Here is a 19,576-nt window from a genome sequence, read left to right as displayed (position 1 = left end):
GGATCATAATTTTTCCTGCCTTAAAATATTGCTAAATTACTTCAACAAATAAAGAACGTAAGATGTTACTAAATGATCTAAGATTTAAATTATTCATACAGGGCCTTAACAGTTGCTAAATGGGTGATGATTTTTCATCTATTTTTAAAGCCTGTATTTATTGCAGTTATCATCACTAGTATCATTTTTTTACTTAGCAAAAGCCACCATGTATCAATTAAGCTTTCACTTTGCAACTCAAATAGCTAGAAGGATGAAGAAATAAAAATCCTTTTCTTAAGTTCACATGTAAAGAAACCATAAAGGTAAAAATCCAAAGCTAGATTTTCTATTCTTCGAGTTGCAACTATAAAATCTTTCCAAAGTCTCCATATGATCTTAATCTTAAGCTCACCTTTCCACCATGTCTTTATTAAACGATTTTTAAAAGAATGTTGTAAAAGTTACTGTGATTAGCTCCACATATTGCTTTTAAAAACACTTGTCACTAATCCTGCTCTTAAAGGAAATAACTTTAGAAAATATATATAAAACCTGAATGTAGTCAGGAAAAAAACTGCTTATGGAGAATGTCTATTTAGGCTACTTAAAAACAGCTCTAATAATTTTTAAGATTATTACAAGATACACAGACTACCACCTTCTCTCTTTTTTTTTAAAGGCGTATTTAACCACCTACATAAAAACACAGTTTTAAGAGATTCATTCCAGTCGACATTTTACCACTTACAGGCTTAAATTCTTATACAATGATCCACTGAGATTTGAAAGGATCTGGGCTTTCGAGGGGGAGGAAAAGGGATCAAAATCACTGATTGGTTATTACAAGGACAAAGGTTAGAGACTTAAATATAGACATACATTTAAAATTACTGTATAATTACACTGTGTATAATCTGAATGATTTCAAGGAATATATAAATATAATCCGATTAAAAGGAAGTTGGTAATAATTTTAAAGGTTCAAGTCAGATTTCCAAAGGAGAAAAGAGGCTTATTGCAAACGCAGTATCTTGCTACCTACAAGCCTTCGGATAGAATTTCAACTACACCAAGAAAGCTTTTTAAAAATATGTCATCATGAAATACAAAGATAGCAATGGATATTTACCACACCAAAGTGACCAACAAATGAAATCTGTTAGACCTATATTGTTCACAATGTGCAAGATTAGCAACTAGGACCTAAACGAGAGGACTGAAAAGCTTAAACCAAATGCCAGTGACACCGAACAGCATGACATTTTCTAGTATACAACCAAATGTAAAAACACGAGACAGCTGTTTTAATCCTTTATCCTTACGCCTTTCCTTGGTTTCACTTTTAATCCAAAACATAACTAAATGCAATGCTTATTCATAGAAATATGTTACTGGTCACATATAAAAACTGAATAAAAGATTAAAAAGCAGATATACCCTTGTCCTTCCAATTTTTCTTCTGACCGTCCATCTCTTGTCACGATCTGCCCTGCAGCTGCAATTACCAATTATGCATACCAACAAAAAAGCTGTAACTACAAAAATCTACTCCCTGAGACATGAAATATCCGTTTCCTCAACCGAAGCCTGCAGTCTCCTCTGCTGCAAAACTGCAGCAGGACTGAAGTCACCTGACGTCTTCTGGGTGTGGAGCAGTCTGACGCAGTGCAATCTGTAACTAGGCTACTAAGACTCAGGCATTAATGCCTTCCTTCTATCTGTTGATTGTTCTAATCATTTGCTTGTTGCTCGTACCAAATGGAGCTGCATTAGCAGGGGAAGGAGCAGGTATTCAAAAAAATAAAGGAAAAGAGGGTTCTTATGACAGAGCTAGCCACTGAATATATTTGAAATGCACTTAAAGCCATAGGCAGTTTTCTTTTCTTTCCTTTTTGTTTTTTAATGGATTGGCTGAATTACACCGCTGGTGTTCCGTTTTATTTAAAATTCTAAAATTAATGGTTATCCAACAAGATAAAAATGGACTGATCCAAACAAGGGTAATAGCTTACATTTCAAGCTTAGGGAAGGATGAGTCTCTTCTTAATTTCTCCTAAGTTTATTAAGGCTTAAAACTTTCAGCATTTTGAACCCTATGAGGGTATAAGCAGAAAATCAAAATCAAATTATTGTTTATTGAGCATATTACCGTAATAGAAAAGTTTTCAATTTCAGCAATCTAAACTTTCTAATCTCTTTTTTCCTCTTTTACAACGATGGAAATTCAGAGACTTACTGTTATGTACTTATTCTTAATCATCACCTGCTCCAACTCAATCTTTCAATAAATATTTATCAGACACCACTACAGACACTATTAATAGATTCTTAGCCTGAGGAGAAATACTCATGCTAATTATATCATTTGCCTTGGGAAAATGATATAAAAGCTAGAAGTTTAATGATAAATATAAAAACAAATCTGTATACAGTAATTCTAAAATTTTTGTTCAGCTTTATAAAATTTATATTCAATATAGTGTAGTGCCTTTACTAATGTTCTACAACCACTTTACCTGATGCTACTATCTGTCTAAGCAGAAAAGGCAATAATGAGAAATCAGCTAAAATATTTTAAAGTGTATATTGGCTACATATTACATGCAGTCAATGTACAAAAGTTACACACTTCCTAAGACTGTGTAGCTGCAATGAGACACGGATGATATTTATGGAGCTTGCCATAAAACTGTGTGACCTGCAAAATGCTGCAAAATTCTTAGCATTAGAAGTGGCCTGAATACCAATGATTCTTTTCTTTCCCTATCCGCCTGTCCAAATTCAAACATAAATAAAGGAAAAGTAATTTTTAAAGACAGTCCAGTATTCTCAGCTTAAGAGTTAATATTTAACTTTAAACTTTATTCACTGAACTCTTGCATAATGTGATATTTGAGAACCCTGTCACCAAGTCATATCATGGCTTGAAAATGGCCTCTCCACATAACAGTTTGGAATTGCAAACTATTCAGTGAGTACAAAATACTTTCAGGATAGTATTTTCTTAAAACTGAAAGCCAATACACAGTAAGCGGCAAAATAAAATAACTCAAAATACAGTGCCCAAATGCTATTTTTCCAAGTCAGAGATAACTATACTAGTAGAAGAAAAATGATTTCTTAAGATAAAGATATTTAGCACCTAAAGACTTGATTGGGTTTAACACTTTTTTTTAAAAGTCTGAGAGTAGCAAGAATGTGTAATAATACATACCCACTCCGTTAAACATTAAACATATTCAAAAGCACCTCTGGCACATTAAAAGTCAAAATAGGAGCCCTGAAGTTCAGTAAGAATGTCAACTCTACATAGTTGATAGCCAATTCTTTGGGTTTTTTTATGGTCTTTATAAGTGTACAGGAAACTAGCTCATGGAAATCAATGGACATTTTGCATTTCTTTCTTAGTTTTTCAACTAGAGTTTCGTTTTGCTGTTTTTTTTTTGAGCTGGAGTCTCCCTCTGTCACCCAGACTGGAGTGCAGTGGCCACTCCTGGCCACCGCAGCTTCGACCTGCTGGGCTCTGGCGATCCTTCCGCCTCAACCTTCCAAGTAGCTGGAACTACAGGCGTGCGCAACCACGCCCGACTCATTTTTGATTTATTGTAGAGATGAGGTCTCACCAAGTTGCCCAGGCGGGTCTCGAACCCGTGGGCTCAGGCAATTCACTCACCTCGGCCTCCCAAAGCGCGGGATTTCAGGCTGAGCCACCGAGCCCGGCTAGAGTTTTTAAAAATTTGATAAACTATGCAAAAAAAAAAAAAAAAGGAGCTTAAATTTGAAAAACTGGTATGAGACACGTTAATTAAAAACATAAAGCCATATGAGCTACGTTTATTGTGATGATTTTTTTTTGAGTTGGAGTCTCACTCTGCCACCCAGACTGGAGTGCAGTGGCCACTCCTGGCCACCCAGCCTCGACCTGCTAGGCTCCGGCAATCCTTCCGCCTCAGCCTTCCAAGTAGCTGAAACTACAGGTGCGTGCTACCACACCTGGCTCATCTTTTATTTATTGTAGAGATCATATGAGTTAGTGTATACATAAGGCTTTAGGACAGTACATGACAAAAAGTAGGCACTGCGTAAGTGCTAGCTATTTACAATTATTATGCTAAAAGTAAGAGTCACACTACAAGAGGACAGGACATATACGACATAACTAAAAAAGCTCATATATTAAGTCATTCAATTCAGGGCAATACCTTGCTAAACACAACTGTCCCACCACACATACATAAACTATTGGCCTTGCTATAAAGTTATATTATTCTCCAGCTGGGAAAAATTTATATATGCATAGTTTATCAGTCCTATTACACATTGAACTTCCAACTCAGTAGGTCAAATAAACAAAGAACATAAATCTGTCAAAAAAATTTATCTTACTTTGTTTTCCTTCAAATATTTAATATTTCTAAAAATTAAAAATTCTTTCAAGGACAATGTTCAAATAGAGCACATACATCCCAAAACTTGCAAAATGGTATTTTGATTCTTTGAAACAGGAAACTACTTTCCCTTAAAAGTAAAGGCTCCCAAAGGAGAGATCACAGAAAAATCCTTTAATATAAAATGCAAGTAAATAAAAGTGTCATCTGAATTCTAAGCCCTATTGCATGCTGTATGTATGTGGAGAGGAGAAGATGGGGAAGGGGAAAATGTTCTCCTTTTCCTGTACTCAAAAATCAACCTTACACAGACCTTTTGAAATAAACTGTTCCAAGTTCAGATTTGGCAATTTCCCACTCCTCAACCTTTACATTCCCAGCACCCCTCTCCCAGCATGACAAAAACCAAAGACAAAAAACCTTTCCAAGCATATCCCTAACTTCTTTCCAAAGGGTTCTCTGCTCTAAAATTACCCACACTCAGTTTCTCTTCTCACATCTCAAATCAAAATTATCATTTTCTTAGTGCAATATTATCTCATAAATAGGAGTTATATACATTTCTACTAAACAAAAACCTCTTCTATAACCCTCTAAGAAGCCATGTGTGTGTTTCGTTGTTGTTGTTGTTGTTGTTTTTGGCTTATATCTAATTGGTGAGACTTCAAACAGCAGAGCTGAATAGGCAGCAGCAGCAAGGCACTGAGTCCACTCCAGCCAGTTCTTCTAAGATAATCCTCTTTTTTTCATTTCTTTCCTTCTTTTACTTCTGAATCCAAGAAAAATTCAAGGTTTTTTTTGTTTGTCTTGTTTACAATACTTAGAGATGTAAGGGGAAAAAGTAGTCATTCAAATTAAAAATGCTACTCTCTAAGTTAGAGATTGCTTGTATACTGTTCTTGATAGCTAAAATAATTATTGCTACTTTCCATAGAGAGCAGAAATCTTTTTTTGAAATAAGAAACAATTATAGCTATTTTAAACTTATTTCAAAATTTAATTCCTCATATAATGGTATGAAATTAAACATGAAAGGAATTAAACAATGTTAAAACCCTACTATATGCTGTAATATAATGCCCTCTATGGACTAAATTATAACACTTCAACTTTAACTACTGAATTAAATCTTAAGAAATGGAGAAAGACTTTAGTCTAGAAAATGAATGACAGTACAAGTTAAAATAACCAGGAATTAGCATTTTAAAGTCTATAAACCATTTCATATAAGCTGCTAAAAAACCCTAAAATCCATAGAGAAACTGACAGTACTACTATCAGTGAAAACGAAGTAAATATGTTCACTTCTTATACTATAATCTAAAATAAGTATACAATTACTAGAGATCCATAGCATTTTAAAATTCAGAATTTCAAAAATTCAGTTATTAGGCTCTGAATAGATCTTTTTAAACTTTAATTTTTCAAAAGGGACACAGTTTGGGGGAATACTTAATGTCATTTCATGTTTATAAACAGCATGATTCAAGCATTTGTTTGGTTAAGTACAAGATGTCAATACTCAAAATTGTTTGTAAAATCATTTTTAAAGTTATTTGTTAGGACAAAACAGATACCCACAACTCACTAAATTTCTCTGTCCAACTGAATTTACTCCATAAGGTCAATATTGATCCTTCTATAGATATGGTTTTCTATCTACAACACTAGATGGCACCAACACCCAAACTCTACAGCTGATTACCCAATCCATGGTGGGCAATCTGGCAAACATGGTGCTCTCAATTTTCTGGCTTTTCCTATAGGACTGTTGCCTAGCACTAAGGAACTAGATCAGCGTATGGTGGCAACAAGAAAAAAACCACCACCAAAAGGCATGTGAGATAAAATAATCTGTAACCAGAATCCAGAACCAACTTTAAATAGATCAGTATTACATGTAAAACTAAAACTATAAATAAATTTAAAAGTATAAATTTTCCTTTGTGAAAACTGAAAATGTCAACTAAAACAAGTCTTTTAGAAAACTCAGGGAAAATTTTTAATACAAGAGTTTACATACTTTATGTAAAAAGAACTCAAAATCAGAAAAAAAATTAAACACCTATATTTAAAATGGGCAAGGGGTATGAACAAGCAAATCACAAAAGAAATCCAAATAGCCAACATGTCTACAATCACTAATAATCAAAGATCAAAATAGCAAGATACCACTTTCATCTGCCAAACTGGTAAAGGTTTTTAAAAAGTATGTCTGGGGCCAAGCGTGGAGGCTCAAGTCTGTAATTCCAGCATTTGGGGGGCCAAGGTGAGGGGATTGCCTGAGCTCATGGCTTCAAGACCAGTCTGGACACTTTGGTGAGACCTCGCCTCTACAATATATCTAAAAAGTAGCCAGACGTGGTAGCATGCCTGTAGTTCTGGCTACTTGGAAGGCTGAGGCAGAAGGATCACAGAGCCCAGCAGGTCAATGCTGGGGTGGCCGTGAGCATGCCACTCCATGTTTGAGTGAGACTCCAACTCAAAAAGCAAAAATATATGTCTGGAATGTCAGAAAGAATACTTAAAGAATAAGCCATAGCAGGTAACTCTGGGAAGGAGTACTAGGTGGCTAGGCAACAGAGGGAGGAAGAAGTCTTCCTGTCATTGTACTTACTTAATTTTGTATAATGTGGCAATATTAGTCAAAAATAATAATATGAGTTGGTGACAGTAGAGAAATGGGTGTTTTCTTATTTTGTTTTAGGGTATGTAAAAATTAGTACAACTTATCTGGTAGTCAATTTTTGTCAAAACTATTAAAAATATTCACTGGTTGACCCAGGTTTTTATTTCCTATAATTTATGGAAAATAACAACTCAGGGAGAGGTAAAACATTTTAATATGAAGAGGTTAATAACAGTATTATTTATAAATAAGAAAGTTAGGAACAAACTAACTTTCTTATTTATAACAAGGGAACAACAACAGCAAAGTGACTGGTTAAATGATAACATATCATACTAGAGAACGCTAAGCTTTTAAAAGGAAGCAGAATATTTAAAAACAAGTAGATATCTGCATCATGACACTGTTATATTTCTTAAAGCTTATAAACAACATGTAGAGTATAATCCCAATCCTGCAAAACACATTTTTTAATTACATTCATAAAAATAAACCTAAGCACTGAAAACTGACTGGAAGAATATATTCTTTAAAAAATCAACAATGATCATGTCTGGGTAACACAATTTTTAAAATTTTGGATTTATTTCAATGATTTTCTGTAGCTGTCAAATTTGTACAAAGAAGATGCATTATACTTCATACTGCTTCATAAACTGTTGCCATGACTTCACTAATAATTAGCAAGTCCTTAAGAGAAATCCTTACTACTAAAATTACTAAAGCTCAAATAGATTAAAACATTTGCCAAAGATCATACAGTTAATCAGTGAAAAGGCTAGGATTATAACTCAGGTCTATAAAATATCCAAAATTAAGTTATTTTAACCACATCATATTTAGTGGTATCTTTTATTGTACATATTTTCAATCTGCCTTAGACCCATAGTAAACACTAAACAAATTCTCGCCAACTTAATAATCTCATTTGTTATAAGTAAACATAATTGCTTCCTTTACTAACAATAGGCAGGTTTTAATGTAGTTACACTGTACAATTACTAACAGCCTTGCAATTAAAGGTATTCTATTCAATTTGTTAAGTTTTAACTTTTCATAGTACTTAAATTGCTTTTATCAGATTACTTACCATAATAATAAAGTTCAACCGATAACTATTAAAAAGTGTTCTAAATATATTTCTCACTAAAAATATATTTTCACTAAAATATTAGTATCTACAATGCTTTAGTAAGAAAGCTCAAGTTTTTAAATTTTATAAACTAGAAAAATATTTTGCATCACAAAAATATCAAAAGAATGCTCTCATTCATAAACATAAGTAAGAAGTACATATAAGTTTGCAAAACATCACTTTAAATTCTTTACCTAGATAAACAGGTCTTTTTTGAGTGAGTTATTTTATTATGGCAATACTTCTTGGTTAATCCTGGATATCACACAGTTTAAGTATAATGAAAAATCAACTTGTGGTTGGTTTACTTTACTCACCAATAGTTTCAACAGATCAGCAAGACACAATCTATATCTTGATTATGAACTGTAAATATTCTGTGTACTAGTGACAAATCAAACAACCAACTAACTTATATTAAGTGATCACTATCATTAATATTGACTTAATATTGCTTGATATTGAATCTCAGTGATTTGGATGACAGACCTTTCTTTACCAATGGCTACCAACAACATAAACAGCAGTTATCTACTTCAATATATGGAGGAACATGTGAGAAAATGACTTCTTAAAATGTCTTGCACTGCTTTAATAATCCAACACAACAGAAAAGTGATAAAAGTAGCAGCACACCGATTGTCTATGAAAGTTAGAACAATAACTGCTCATTCGAAAATGGGGAAACAACTGAGAAGGAACAAATCCTGGGTTGGAATCACAGTTCTTCATCTGCTGTAAATAAGATAATCCTTGTGAAAATGGATAACAACTAATATAAATAAGAAATTAACCCAATGAAAATGGATAACAACTAATATAAATAAGTTAACCCAACAGAAGAAGCTCAAAAATATTATGCTTATTACGTAATTTGCTATGTGAATTTGAGAAAGTTACTTAACATCTTTAGACTTTTTTTCCTTTTAATCATCTATAAAATGGTTCCCTCTTTCAGATTATGGTGAAGACTAAATGAAATAAATATGTGACAGTGTTTGAGGCTTAGAAGAGTTTCCAGATAATGGTAGCCTTCCCTTTCCAGGTAAAGTAAGAAGAATTCAGCTTCTTTTCTCAGCCTCTTAAAATTTTCAATTAAGAACCTGCTAAAATGGGGAGAAACTGTTAATGTTATAAGAGACAGAGGTTGAAAATGAGAAATCCTAGCCAGAAAAATTAGGCAAGAGAAAGAAATAAAAAGCATCAAAATTGGAAAGAAGTCATTGTCCCTGTTAGCAAATGACATGATCTTACATTAGAAAATCCTAAAGACTTTACCAAAAAACTCTTAGAACTGATAAAAAATTCAGCAAAGTTCAGGATACAAAATCAATATACAAAAAATTAGTAGTGCTTCTACACACAATGAACTGAAAAGAAAATCAAGAAGGCAATATCATTTGCAATAGCTTAAAATGAAAAGAAAAAAGAAACTAGGAAAACCTAGGAAGTTTAACCAAGGAGGTGAAAAACCTCCACAAAGAAAACTACAAAACACTGATGAAAGAAATTAAAGAGGACATGAACAAATGGAAAAACATTCCATGCTCATGGATCAGAAGAATCAATATTATTAAAGTGATACTAGCCAGCAATCTACAGACTCAACACAATCCCTATGAAAATAGCAGTGACATTCTTCTCAGAAACAGAAAAAAAATCCTAAAATCTGTATGGAGCCACAAAAGATCCCAAATAACCAAAGTAATCCTCAGCAAAAAGAGCAAAGCTGAAGGCATCACATTACCAGACTTCAGAATATATTACAAAGCTGTAGTAACCAAAACAGCACAGTATTGGCATAAGGAGACACACACACACCAATAGAACAGAACAGATAACCCAGAAATTAAGCCACGTATGTATGGTCAACTGATTTTTTTACAAAGATGCCAAGAACACTCAATGGGAAAAGGACACTCTTTTCAATAAATGATGAGAAAACTGGATATAAATACAGATATACATAACTGGATATACATACAGAATAATGAAATAGATTCCTACTTCTCATTCTATACAAAAATCAACTCAAAATGGATAAAAGACCCAAATGGTAGTGTAAGACCCCAAACTATAAAACTACTAGAAAAAAACATAGGAGAAATGCTTCAGTACACTGAGCTGGGAAAAAAAAAAAAAAAGTTATCACTAAAAGCACAGGCAATAGGCTGGGCACAGTGGCTCTCACTTACAGTACTTTAGAAGGCAGAGGCAAGAGAACTAAGTCCAGGAGTTCAAGAACAGCCTGGGCCACTTGGTGAGATCTTGTCTCTACAATAAACTAAAAATGTAGCCAGGTGTGATGGCACATGCCTGTGGTTCCAACTACTTGAAAAGCTGAGGTGGAAGGATCTCAGAACCCAGCAGATCAAGGCCATGAGCATGCCACTACATTCCAGCCTGGGCTACAGAGATTCCGACTCAAAATAAAAAATAAAAGTACAGGCAACAAAAGCAAAAGTAAACAAATGGGCTTAAATTAAACTACAAAGTTTCTGCACAGCAAAGGAAACAATCAAAAGAGTGAAAAGACAATCTACAGAATAAGAGAAAATATCTGCAAACTACTCATCTGACAGGAGATTAATATCCAGAACATATAAAGAACTCAAACATCTCAACAGCAAACAATCCAATGAAAAAATGGGCAAATCATTTGAGGAGATATTTCTCAAGGAAAACATACATATGGCAAACAAATGGATTTTTAAAGTCATCAATCAAGAAAATGCAAACCCAAACCACAATGAAGTATCATCTCACCCCATCCTCACAAAAAAGCAAATGCTGGTAAGGATTCAGAGAAAAGGCAACTCTGTACACACTGTTGGTGGGAATGTAAACCAGTACAGCCACTATGGAGAATAGTAAGGAGGTTCCTCAAAAAACTACAAATAGAACTACCATATGATCCAGCAACCCCACTACTCAGCATTTATTCAAAGGAAAGAAAATCTTTACATCCAAGAAAATCAACAGGTATCCAACAACAAATGAATGGATAAAGAAGGTGTATTTATACACAATGGAATACTATCCATTCATACAAAAGACTGAAATCCTGTCATTTGTGGCAACATGAATGGAACTGGGGGATATTTTATGTTAAGTAAGCCAGGAACAGAAAGTTAAACACTCAATGTTTTCACTCACACGCAGAAGCTAAAAAAAAAATGATCTCATAGAAGTTAAAAGTAGAACAAGGGACACTAGTGGCTAGAAATGGTAGGGAGAAGGATAGCAAGGAGAGATAAGGATACAAAATTACAGCTAGATTGGAGGAATAAGTTCTATTCTCTTGTATCACTGCAAAATGACTATGGTTAACATTAACACAGCTAGAAGAAGAACGTTGAATGTTTTCAACACAAAGAAATACTACATGTTTGAGATAGTGAATATGTTAATCACCCTGATCTGATCACATATGTACAATTATGTGTCAGGTTTTTAAAAATTGAAAAAATAAGAATGAAAATTCCCAGATTAAATAGCCAAAAGAAACATGGCAACTAAATGTAATACCTGGTCCTAGACTGGATCTTAAACTAGAGGGGGAAAATACGCTATTAAAGATTATTAGGTCAACTGACAAAACTGGAACACAGATGATATATATGTTTAAAGTACTGTATTAATGTAGATTTATGAAATGAATACCTGTTCTGAGGTCATGAAAAAGAAAATCCCTATTTGCAGTATTTAGGGGTAAATGGCCAGAATGTGTGTAACTTATTCCCCAATGGCTCAAGAAAAAAAATATATATATTTATGTGTCCACATCCAGTTATCTACAGAGATAACAAAGTATAAAGCAAATGGGGTAAAATGTAAATAGTTAAGTTTAGATGAAGAGTATAATTGAACTATCTTCTGTGTTTCCATTATTTTTAAAAGTCTAAAGTTACTTTCAAATAAAAAGTTAACTTTAAAAAAAGCAATTAGCTTTAAAACAAAATATCTTAATAAAACAAAACATCTTACACGATACCAGCATTTTTTTATTTTACATAATTCTAATCAGAATTTAGCAACTAATGTATCTTAAACCCCTCTCTAGCACAGATTGATTTTTCAGCTTAGTTCTGAATAAACCTAAATGTTTCCTTATACTTAAGTCACACATGGCCAGTCAATGAACCCATCTATGCTTAGCTGCAAATAAGTATATTTACCCGCTGACCATAACATCCACTTAAAAAAAAAAGGATCTGGAAAACTTTTTATCATATTTACATAAACTAACAGGTTTGTGCACATTTATTCACATTTGCTATTTGTAACTTTCATGTAATTATCTCTTCCATGAAGACTATCCCAAGGCAGAACTAGCCTCTCGTCCCCTTTAGCATGTGTTAGTAGTCCTTCAACTACCATCATTACACACTCATATCCTTTAACTTTTGTTCGTGTGCCAAACTGAAACTTTCATACATCATCTGACAAAAACATTTTTTTTTTTTGAGTTGGAGTCTCACTCTGCTGCCCAGACTGGAGTGTAGTGGCACGCTCCCAGCCACAGCAGCCTCGACCTGCTGGGCTCCAGTGATCCTTCCGCCTCAGCCTTCCTAGTAACAGGAACTACAGGCACGCGCTACCATGCTTGGCTAATTGTTTGATTTTATTGTAGAGATGAGGTCTTGCCAAGTTGCCCAGGCAGGTCTCGAACCCACAGGCTCAGGCAATCCACTCACCTCAGCCTCCCAAAGGCACGGGATTACAGGCTGAGCCACCGAGCCCAGCTTACAAAAACATTTCAACAGTCACGTGGTAGTACTGCCTATCAGTTAACTATTCCTTTCCGAAGTTTTGCCATCTTGGCCCATATAGAGAATTACTCTATTCTATATGGATTAATAATTATGCAAGATTAAGAATATTTTACCTTATACCTTTGTTCCTGGATTTTTCAAGTAAGTGGAAACCAAAAACTAACGTGCCAACAAATAATAGTTAAACAAAATGGGTATCCAAAGCATAAATCTGAAGCCACAGATTTTTTAGAAAAATTAAATGAAGAACACGTATAAAGTGCTGGGCCTAGATTATTAAAAACTGCTTCTGAACAATGAGGTACTAAAACAAAACAATGAGTATTGGTAATTATGGATTGAGGGGGAAAGAACCATCATTTATATTCCAATATTCAGAATAGAGTTTGTTGCAAATTTTTATGAAGACTAGAATTTTTTAAAAAATTGTACCCCTTCCAGATTAACAAAGCACTAACATCTGCATCATAATATCTCACATCTCTCTTGCAAAATTGATTTCTACTTACAAAGTCATTTTTAAGAAAACAAGGAGAATAAATGACATAATAAATGACCTGAGGAAACTGGTATCTTATTTGTTATTAAGCACTTATAGATGCTTTTATTTAAATGTATGTATAAAACCCAGAATTTTTTTTTAAATCTTAAGTATATCATAATTAGAAATGGTATAACATTTTTAAGCAATCTGAGAGTAGATTTTCCTTATAGTTTCTCAGAACCTCCCTTATGTTTTATCAGACTACTGCTGCACTTTGGTTTCATCTGACCCAACTTTCAGGAAGAGAGGGAAGTCCTACCCTCACTGTAACACATATCACAATGGTTAGCTATGTCCTTAACAGTGTCTCTCCACTAGCTGCTTTAAAGAAGGAAAGACTTTGTCTTAGTCTTCATCTTCCCCTCCAAAAAATAAAAATAAAGAAAACAAAAATATCTAGCATAGTGCTTGATTAAGCACGTTAAGGCAACAACTATTCACCTGTAACATGCCTGTTAAGAAAATTATCAAGTTACAAGGACCTAGTCTAACTTTTGCTTTTATAGAAAAGGAAAATGACATCTAGAGAAACAAAGTGATTGTGAGTGGTGCAGCCAAGTCAAAAACTCATGTCACCCCATATTGTTTGTATTATGCCAACACTGGATTTCCTTCTTATGACTCTGTAGGATATATACATTGGTGTATTCAAATAATCCTCTACTCCCTAGTGTGTTGCCATTATAGTTAATATTTTAAAAAGTTAAGTCAAAGAGGCATGAATAACAATTTTTTCTCAGAAAAAGAGTATAAATATTTTCTAAGAAGAGAATGCTCAAGTATTGCTTACACTTTCTTTTTCTATTAAGCCTTCAAAGGTTAAACTATTAGGCTGTAGATCCCTAGGTTTTAACAAAATCAATTCAAGAAACAGCTGATTCCAGAAATACTGGAATTCCTGAGAGCTGCCATCTACCAGAAAACTACAGCTTTAGGTTCTGGGAGGAAGCGGGGGGCGTGTAGAAGGGAGACCACAGGTGTTTCCACTCTGCTCACATATCCCACCTCCCCTTGCTCTTGACCCACACAAGTATCACCATGCTGCTCTGGGCTTCTCAGACCCTTCTTTCTATTGTTCCCTCATAAACTACTTTTGAAGCTGTTTGCAGCCGCCGTTCCACTGTGAAACACCTCCACTGTGAAACCAACCTAAACTGCTATTCCTTTGAAATTCTAAATTCAACATCCAGCACATACAATCACAAAATCCTTTGACCATAACCTCCTAGCATTCTGGCACTCATTTATTCATACTGCAGTCCTCTTGGTTCTTAGACCTAATTTAGAGTTTGAATTCATTGAGCTTCTACTCTCCTATCTATCAACTTCCTCTTCAGATCCTTCAACTTAGATGTCACAGTCCATCACTTCAAATTACTCTCTTGCTATTATTCTCAAGTCTCCTGAGTCACTGTCCTTCTACTGGACCACCTAGCAAAACACAACCCTGAATCAATACAACCATCTACCTTCTCTGAACCCATACCTAGGTAGTTTGGCACAGTTAAAGAAAAACTACCCTACCATACAGACCATCCTTCAACCTTGGCTGAGTTCTTAATGCAAGGCCTTTGTTTCCCTAGTGAGAGGTATTTCAGACCTCTTCCATCCAGGTATGTCCCAGTTCATTCTCAGCAAGAGACCAAGCGTACTACTTTAAGGAATAAAGATAAACCATCAAGCAATTTCCTCAACTTCCAGCCATAAAACCCTATGCATATCAACACCCAAACTTTCCTTTCCATTCACTACAAGCAAAGCAGTATCCTTCCTTCTCTTTGAGACTAATTCCTCCACCTGAACTTGGAAGCTTAGCCTATCCCTTCTGACTGTTTGCATCTGTAATCAGACTCGCAATACTCCAATCTTTAAATTAAAAAAAGACCTTTCCTCTACACCATATTTTCCCCTCCTGCTTGCTAACATTCTTTTTCCAAGTTCTCAAACATCTCAAGAGTAGTCAACATTTACTATCCATTTGCATATCCATTCACTCCTCAACCCCAGCATGCCCACACACACCACACCATTTGCTGCTGTCATGCCAAACTCTTCCTCCTTTTTTGACAAACTTTCAATCCTTATCTTAAATGCCCTCTTTAGTATTTGATAATTGTGACCAATCCTACCACCTTTAAAGATTCCTCTTCTCTAGGTTCTCCCTAGTTGCTATCTGAGGCTTTAATTCCTGTTTCCAAACCCAGAACAAATACAGCCAAGGTCTCTCTCAAGAGCTTTTTATGTGTAATACTCATAACTTGTTGGATATCTTAAAGGTGCCCCAATACCAATATATTCAAAACTGAATTTTTATCTTCTCTTAAACCCAATTTTTTCTCTCATGTTTCCCATCTCAGTTTCTCGTACTGCCATCCATGTCTTCGCACATGCCAGGAACTCGAAGTTCCCGGAGCTGCCTTTACCTCTTCACCTTGTGCCTCATAGCCACATTCATCAAACACCAAGTCCTAGTCTCCGTGCTTACTCTATTGCCTGAATGCTCATAATCTCCTCTTTTGTAGAATATAGCAACAATCTATAGACTGGTCTGCCTACCACTAGTTTTACCCATCTCAAATACATAAGTATATTCAGCAAATTAACCATAAATCACTACATATTTCATAGAAGACACAGCTAAATTAGAATGTTAAACAAAAAAAATATGCAAATTGATATGTGGAAAATGTAGTTTCAAGAATGAGAAAACTTTTCAAAAGAATTCATAATAGCATACCTCAATTTATACTTTTCAACAAAATGTCTACACCCAATATGCCTAACCTTACACTTGCCACTGGAAAAATACTATACTACATTGAAATACTTAAAACATGCATTAGCAATATTCTTTCTTTAAAAATTAAATATAATAAAACACCTCTGAAATATTTTAATATCTCTTGCTCCTCATGCTACCAAGAAACACTGAAGCAAAAAGGATAGAGGCCAATTCTGATAAGCAAAAATATTTCCTAGTTCCATGGTACAATATAAAAGTGACCAAAAAATAACTACGGAAAAGTTAAGAGCAAGGGTGGGCACTGAGTGCCAAGAGGGGTAGAAAAAGCACTAAAAGCTTTAACTGAGATGGTGGAAAAGATTTTTTTTAAATCAACGTGATATATTAGACACTATAAACAACACAAAAGGTAGTGGAATGTTCCGTGGTTAAGTACAAAAGAGCGCACGAAAGCACAATACAGTGTGTAGATTGATTACCTGAAGTTTTACTCAGCTCTCCTGAAAATATAGCAGATGGTGATCTGTCCTCTTTCTCTGTAGCAGAAGGAAGTTTTTTCTCAGCTTCTTTCGCAAGAACTTTGGGTTTAACTATGCTGCCTACCTCTGATTGAGTGGTCAAAGCAGAAACATCTGGAGACAGTAAGGGCACCTTTGATATATCAGACCTACTTTTGGAAAATTCATCTGAGACAGGTATTTTCTCCTCATCTTGAAGTTGTACATTCTTGAAAGAAAGATCATGGGGCAATTCTGAACAAGGCAATGACTCAGCGCCATCATGGACATTAGCAATTTCATTTTTGTGGGATACTTCTAGGTCAGTGTATTCCCTAGCTAATTTAGAAAAAGAGTCAGTTTTAGAACTGACAAATGTAGGGAACTCATCTATAATCTCAATTGGAGATGAATCTGAAAATGTTTCACTTTCTCTTATCTGTGCTTCCTTAGAAATAAATAAGCCATCACTTGAATAAACTGTAGTACTGAGCTCCTCCATCTGCAAAGGAATTTTCTCCTTCTTGCTCAATGCTGAAACTTCATCAGGTGATAGGGTGTCTTTTGTGGTATCTAAACTGGGCTTAAAAGACTCCAAATATGGCTTTCCTCCCTCAGGTGGTAAAGCGCTGAGTTTCTCCTTATTTTCAAGTTCTATCATTGACTCAGATGAAGTTTCAGTGAGATTTTCTTTCACAAGTATCACAGCTTCATCTTGTTTTTGTGGAACTTCAGGTATTGAATCATCACTAAATAAGTCAACTGGTTCAGAATCAGGTGAGGAATCTTCAATCAGCTCAGAATGATCAGGCACTGGCTGGTCACCTTTTGCTATTTCTGAATAATTAGAGAAATCTGGAGTTGGTTCAGTAGAGAGTTTTGTTTCTTTAATTAAATCACAAGCAATAGATATATAAGGAGCTTCAGTTTCTTGAACACCTGCATTAATACTTCCAGGCTCTTTAATTTCTTCCTTTATTCCTGATACCTTTTTTAGTGATACATTCATGGCCTCCTCGTATGGTGGGGGATTTTCAGGCTCAAGTTTTATGCTTTCATAATTAACTGAAGGAGCTTCTAACGGAGATGAACTAGTCTGCACTGCAGAAGCACCAGCATTAGGAACTACAGAATTTAATGGTGCTTCCATAACAATGTCAGGCAAAACTGGTGAAGGAGTAGCTTCAGATTCTTCAAATGATGGGCAAAGCTGTGTTACAGGGTAGAGTGACTCCTGCATAGCTTCTGATGTTTGGACCAAGTCCATTTTTGTTTCATAAGCAATCTTTGTACCTGTAGCTTCATTTAATTCACTTTCACATGCTTCCTGTACTAAATCTGGGGTTAGACCTTCAGGCATGTTTGCCACTACTTCCTCACTCACCTTTGATAAATTATCTGTTGTGACATAATCTGTCTCAGAATCCTGTGTTGCTACAAGAAAAGGGTTTGATGTTTTGGTGCTAGTATTCTTCTCTGTTACAATTTGAGCCTTCTTTTCTTCTATTTTTTTTTCATCAGTCTTATTTTCTGAAGTATGATCTCCTAACAAAGGAAAAATGTTTGTTGCAATGCTCTCACTTAATGTTGGGTTAAAGGGAGCACATGTGATATATGCTCCTGAACGGTCTTTTATAGCATCTGGTGTACTGGGGAAAGAAGTATCATCATTACTGCTTTCACTATCTTTTTCATGATTAGCTTGCTCAACAGTATCTGCAAAACATTTTTTATCCCCTTTGCTCTCCAACATGCTTTCTATATTACCTCCAGTAGCCAACACATCACTATATCCCTTACCACTATCTTTCACTTCCCATACTTGCTCAAATGGTTTGAAGTCTGCATATTCCTCCCTTATAGGAGCTTCTACTCCAATTCTCTTTTCATTAAAACTGTCCTTCGTTTTGTCTGGAGATATGACTTTGTCTTCTTCTTTGACCAATTTAGTAAGGCCTAAAGGTAACTCTTGTTGATTACGCAGGATGTCATTACTAACTAAATCCTCTTCATCTTTACTCTTCACAATTATTTCTTCTCTAGAGTTTCCTACCACTATAGCAGATTCTGCTTTGGGAGAGCCACTGAATGATGATCCCATTTCTGAGTATTCTAATTCTGAAAACTCTGTTAAATCTCTATCTACAAGTGGATTTTTTGCCTTCTCTGAGAACTCTTTAAAAGCTTCATTTAAAGTTCCTTGAAGTATTCCTTCGGTGGGTAATACTGTTGATAAATTACCAAGGTATTCATGTTCTTTAAAAGAAGCAGCTGAGAGAGGAGATAGAGAAGGAAGAGAAGCAGCAGTTTCAAGCAGGACAGATGGGAAATCCTCTTGACCAGCCGAAACAGTGTTACCTGGCTGCTCCTTCAAGTCCATAATTTTTTCTGTGACCATGGACAGAAAGGAAAGTTAGAGAATGCCAGTGTTCTCAGAGTTAACACAAGTTTTATGACAGATTCAAAATAGTGTTAGTAAAGACTTACTGTTAACTACAATAAAATGTTAATAGCATTTAATTAATAACAATTAAGTAGACTTGACTCATTATAGAAAATATTAAGCTACTGTCATTAAAACATGTGCATAGCTACAGAGCAATTACATGCTATGCAAAGATGAAAATCAAGTCAAGAAAACCTCAAGTGTTATCAACTGAGAAAAGTTACTTTTAACTAGTTTTAGAGGAAGAGAAGATGATTTGTGGAAAGTGTTTGACTAACAGTACAGAAAAGAAGGGGCACTGGATAATTAAATGCTATAGACCAGTGTTTATTTACATAAAAGTCTTTTTTGTTATATTCAAGAAACTTATTTAGAGAAAAAGAATGGTCAGCATGTAAATATAAATCAAGGGTCCAAGAATTTCTTAAATATTTCCA

The 19,576-nt window shown here is 34.8% G+C and overlaps 1 protein-coding gene across 6 annotated transcripts in view; it reads right to left on the bottom strand.

The window, feature by feature from the left end:
- The window catches only part of RTN4 (reticulon 4), an 81,494-nt gene that overhangs the window by 37,792 nt on the left and 24,126 nt on the right, over positions 1-19,576 (bottom strand). For 4 of the 6 annotated variants that reach the window (XM_021711184.1, XM_021711183.1, XM_021711185.1 and 1 more), the window contains exon 3: positions 16,676-19,081. In XM_021711184.1, coding sequence (XP_021566859.1) covers positions 16,676-19,073 — 2,398 coding nt within the window. In that variant the 5' untranslated portion in view covers positions 19,074-19,081. Of the gene's footprint in view, positions 1-1,419; positions 1,843-16,675; positions 19,082-19,576 lie in introns of those variants that run through there. The other 2 variants (XM_008055641.2, XM_008055642.2) reach the window with 2 other exon arrangements.

Source organism: Carlito syrichta, unplaced genomic scaffold (genome assembly GCF_000164805.1).
Source record: "Carlito syrichta isolate Samal-C Ts95f unplaced genomic scaffold, Tarsius_syrichta-2.0.1 Scaffold301904, whole genome shotgun sequence".
Lineage (NCBI taxonomy): Eukaryota > Metazoa > Chordata > Mammalia > Primates > Tarsiidae > Carlito > Carlito syrichta.
The sequence above is the reverse complement of the archived record's forward strand: the minus strand, read 5'-3'. Positions and strand labels throughout refer to the sequence as shown.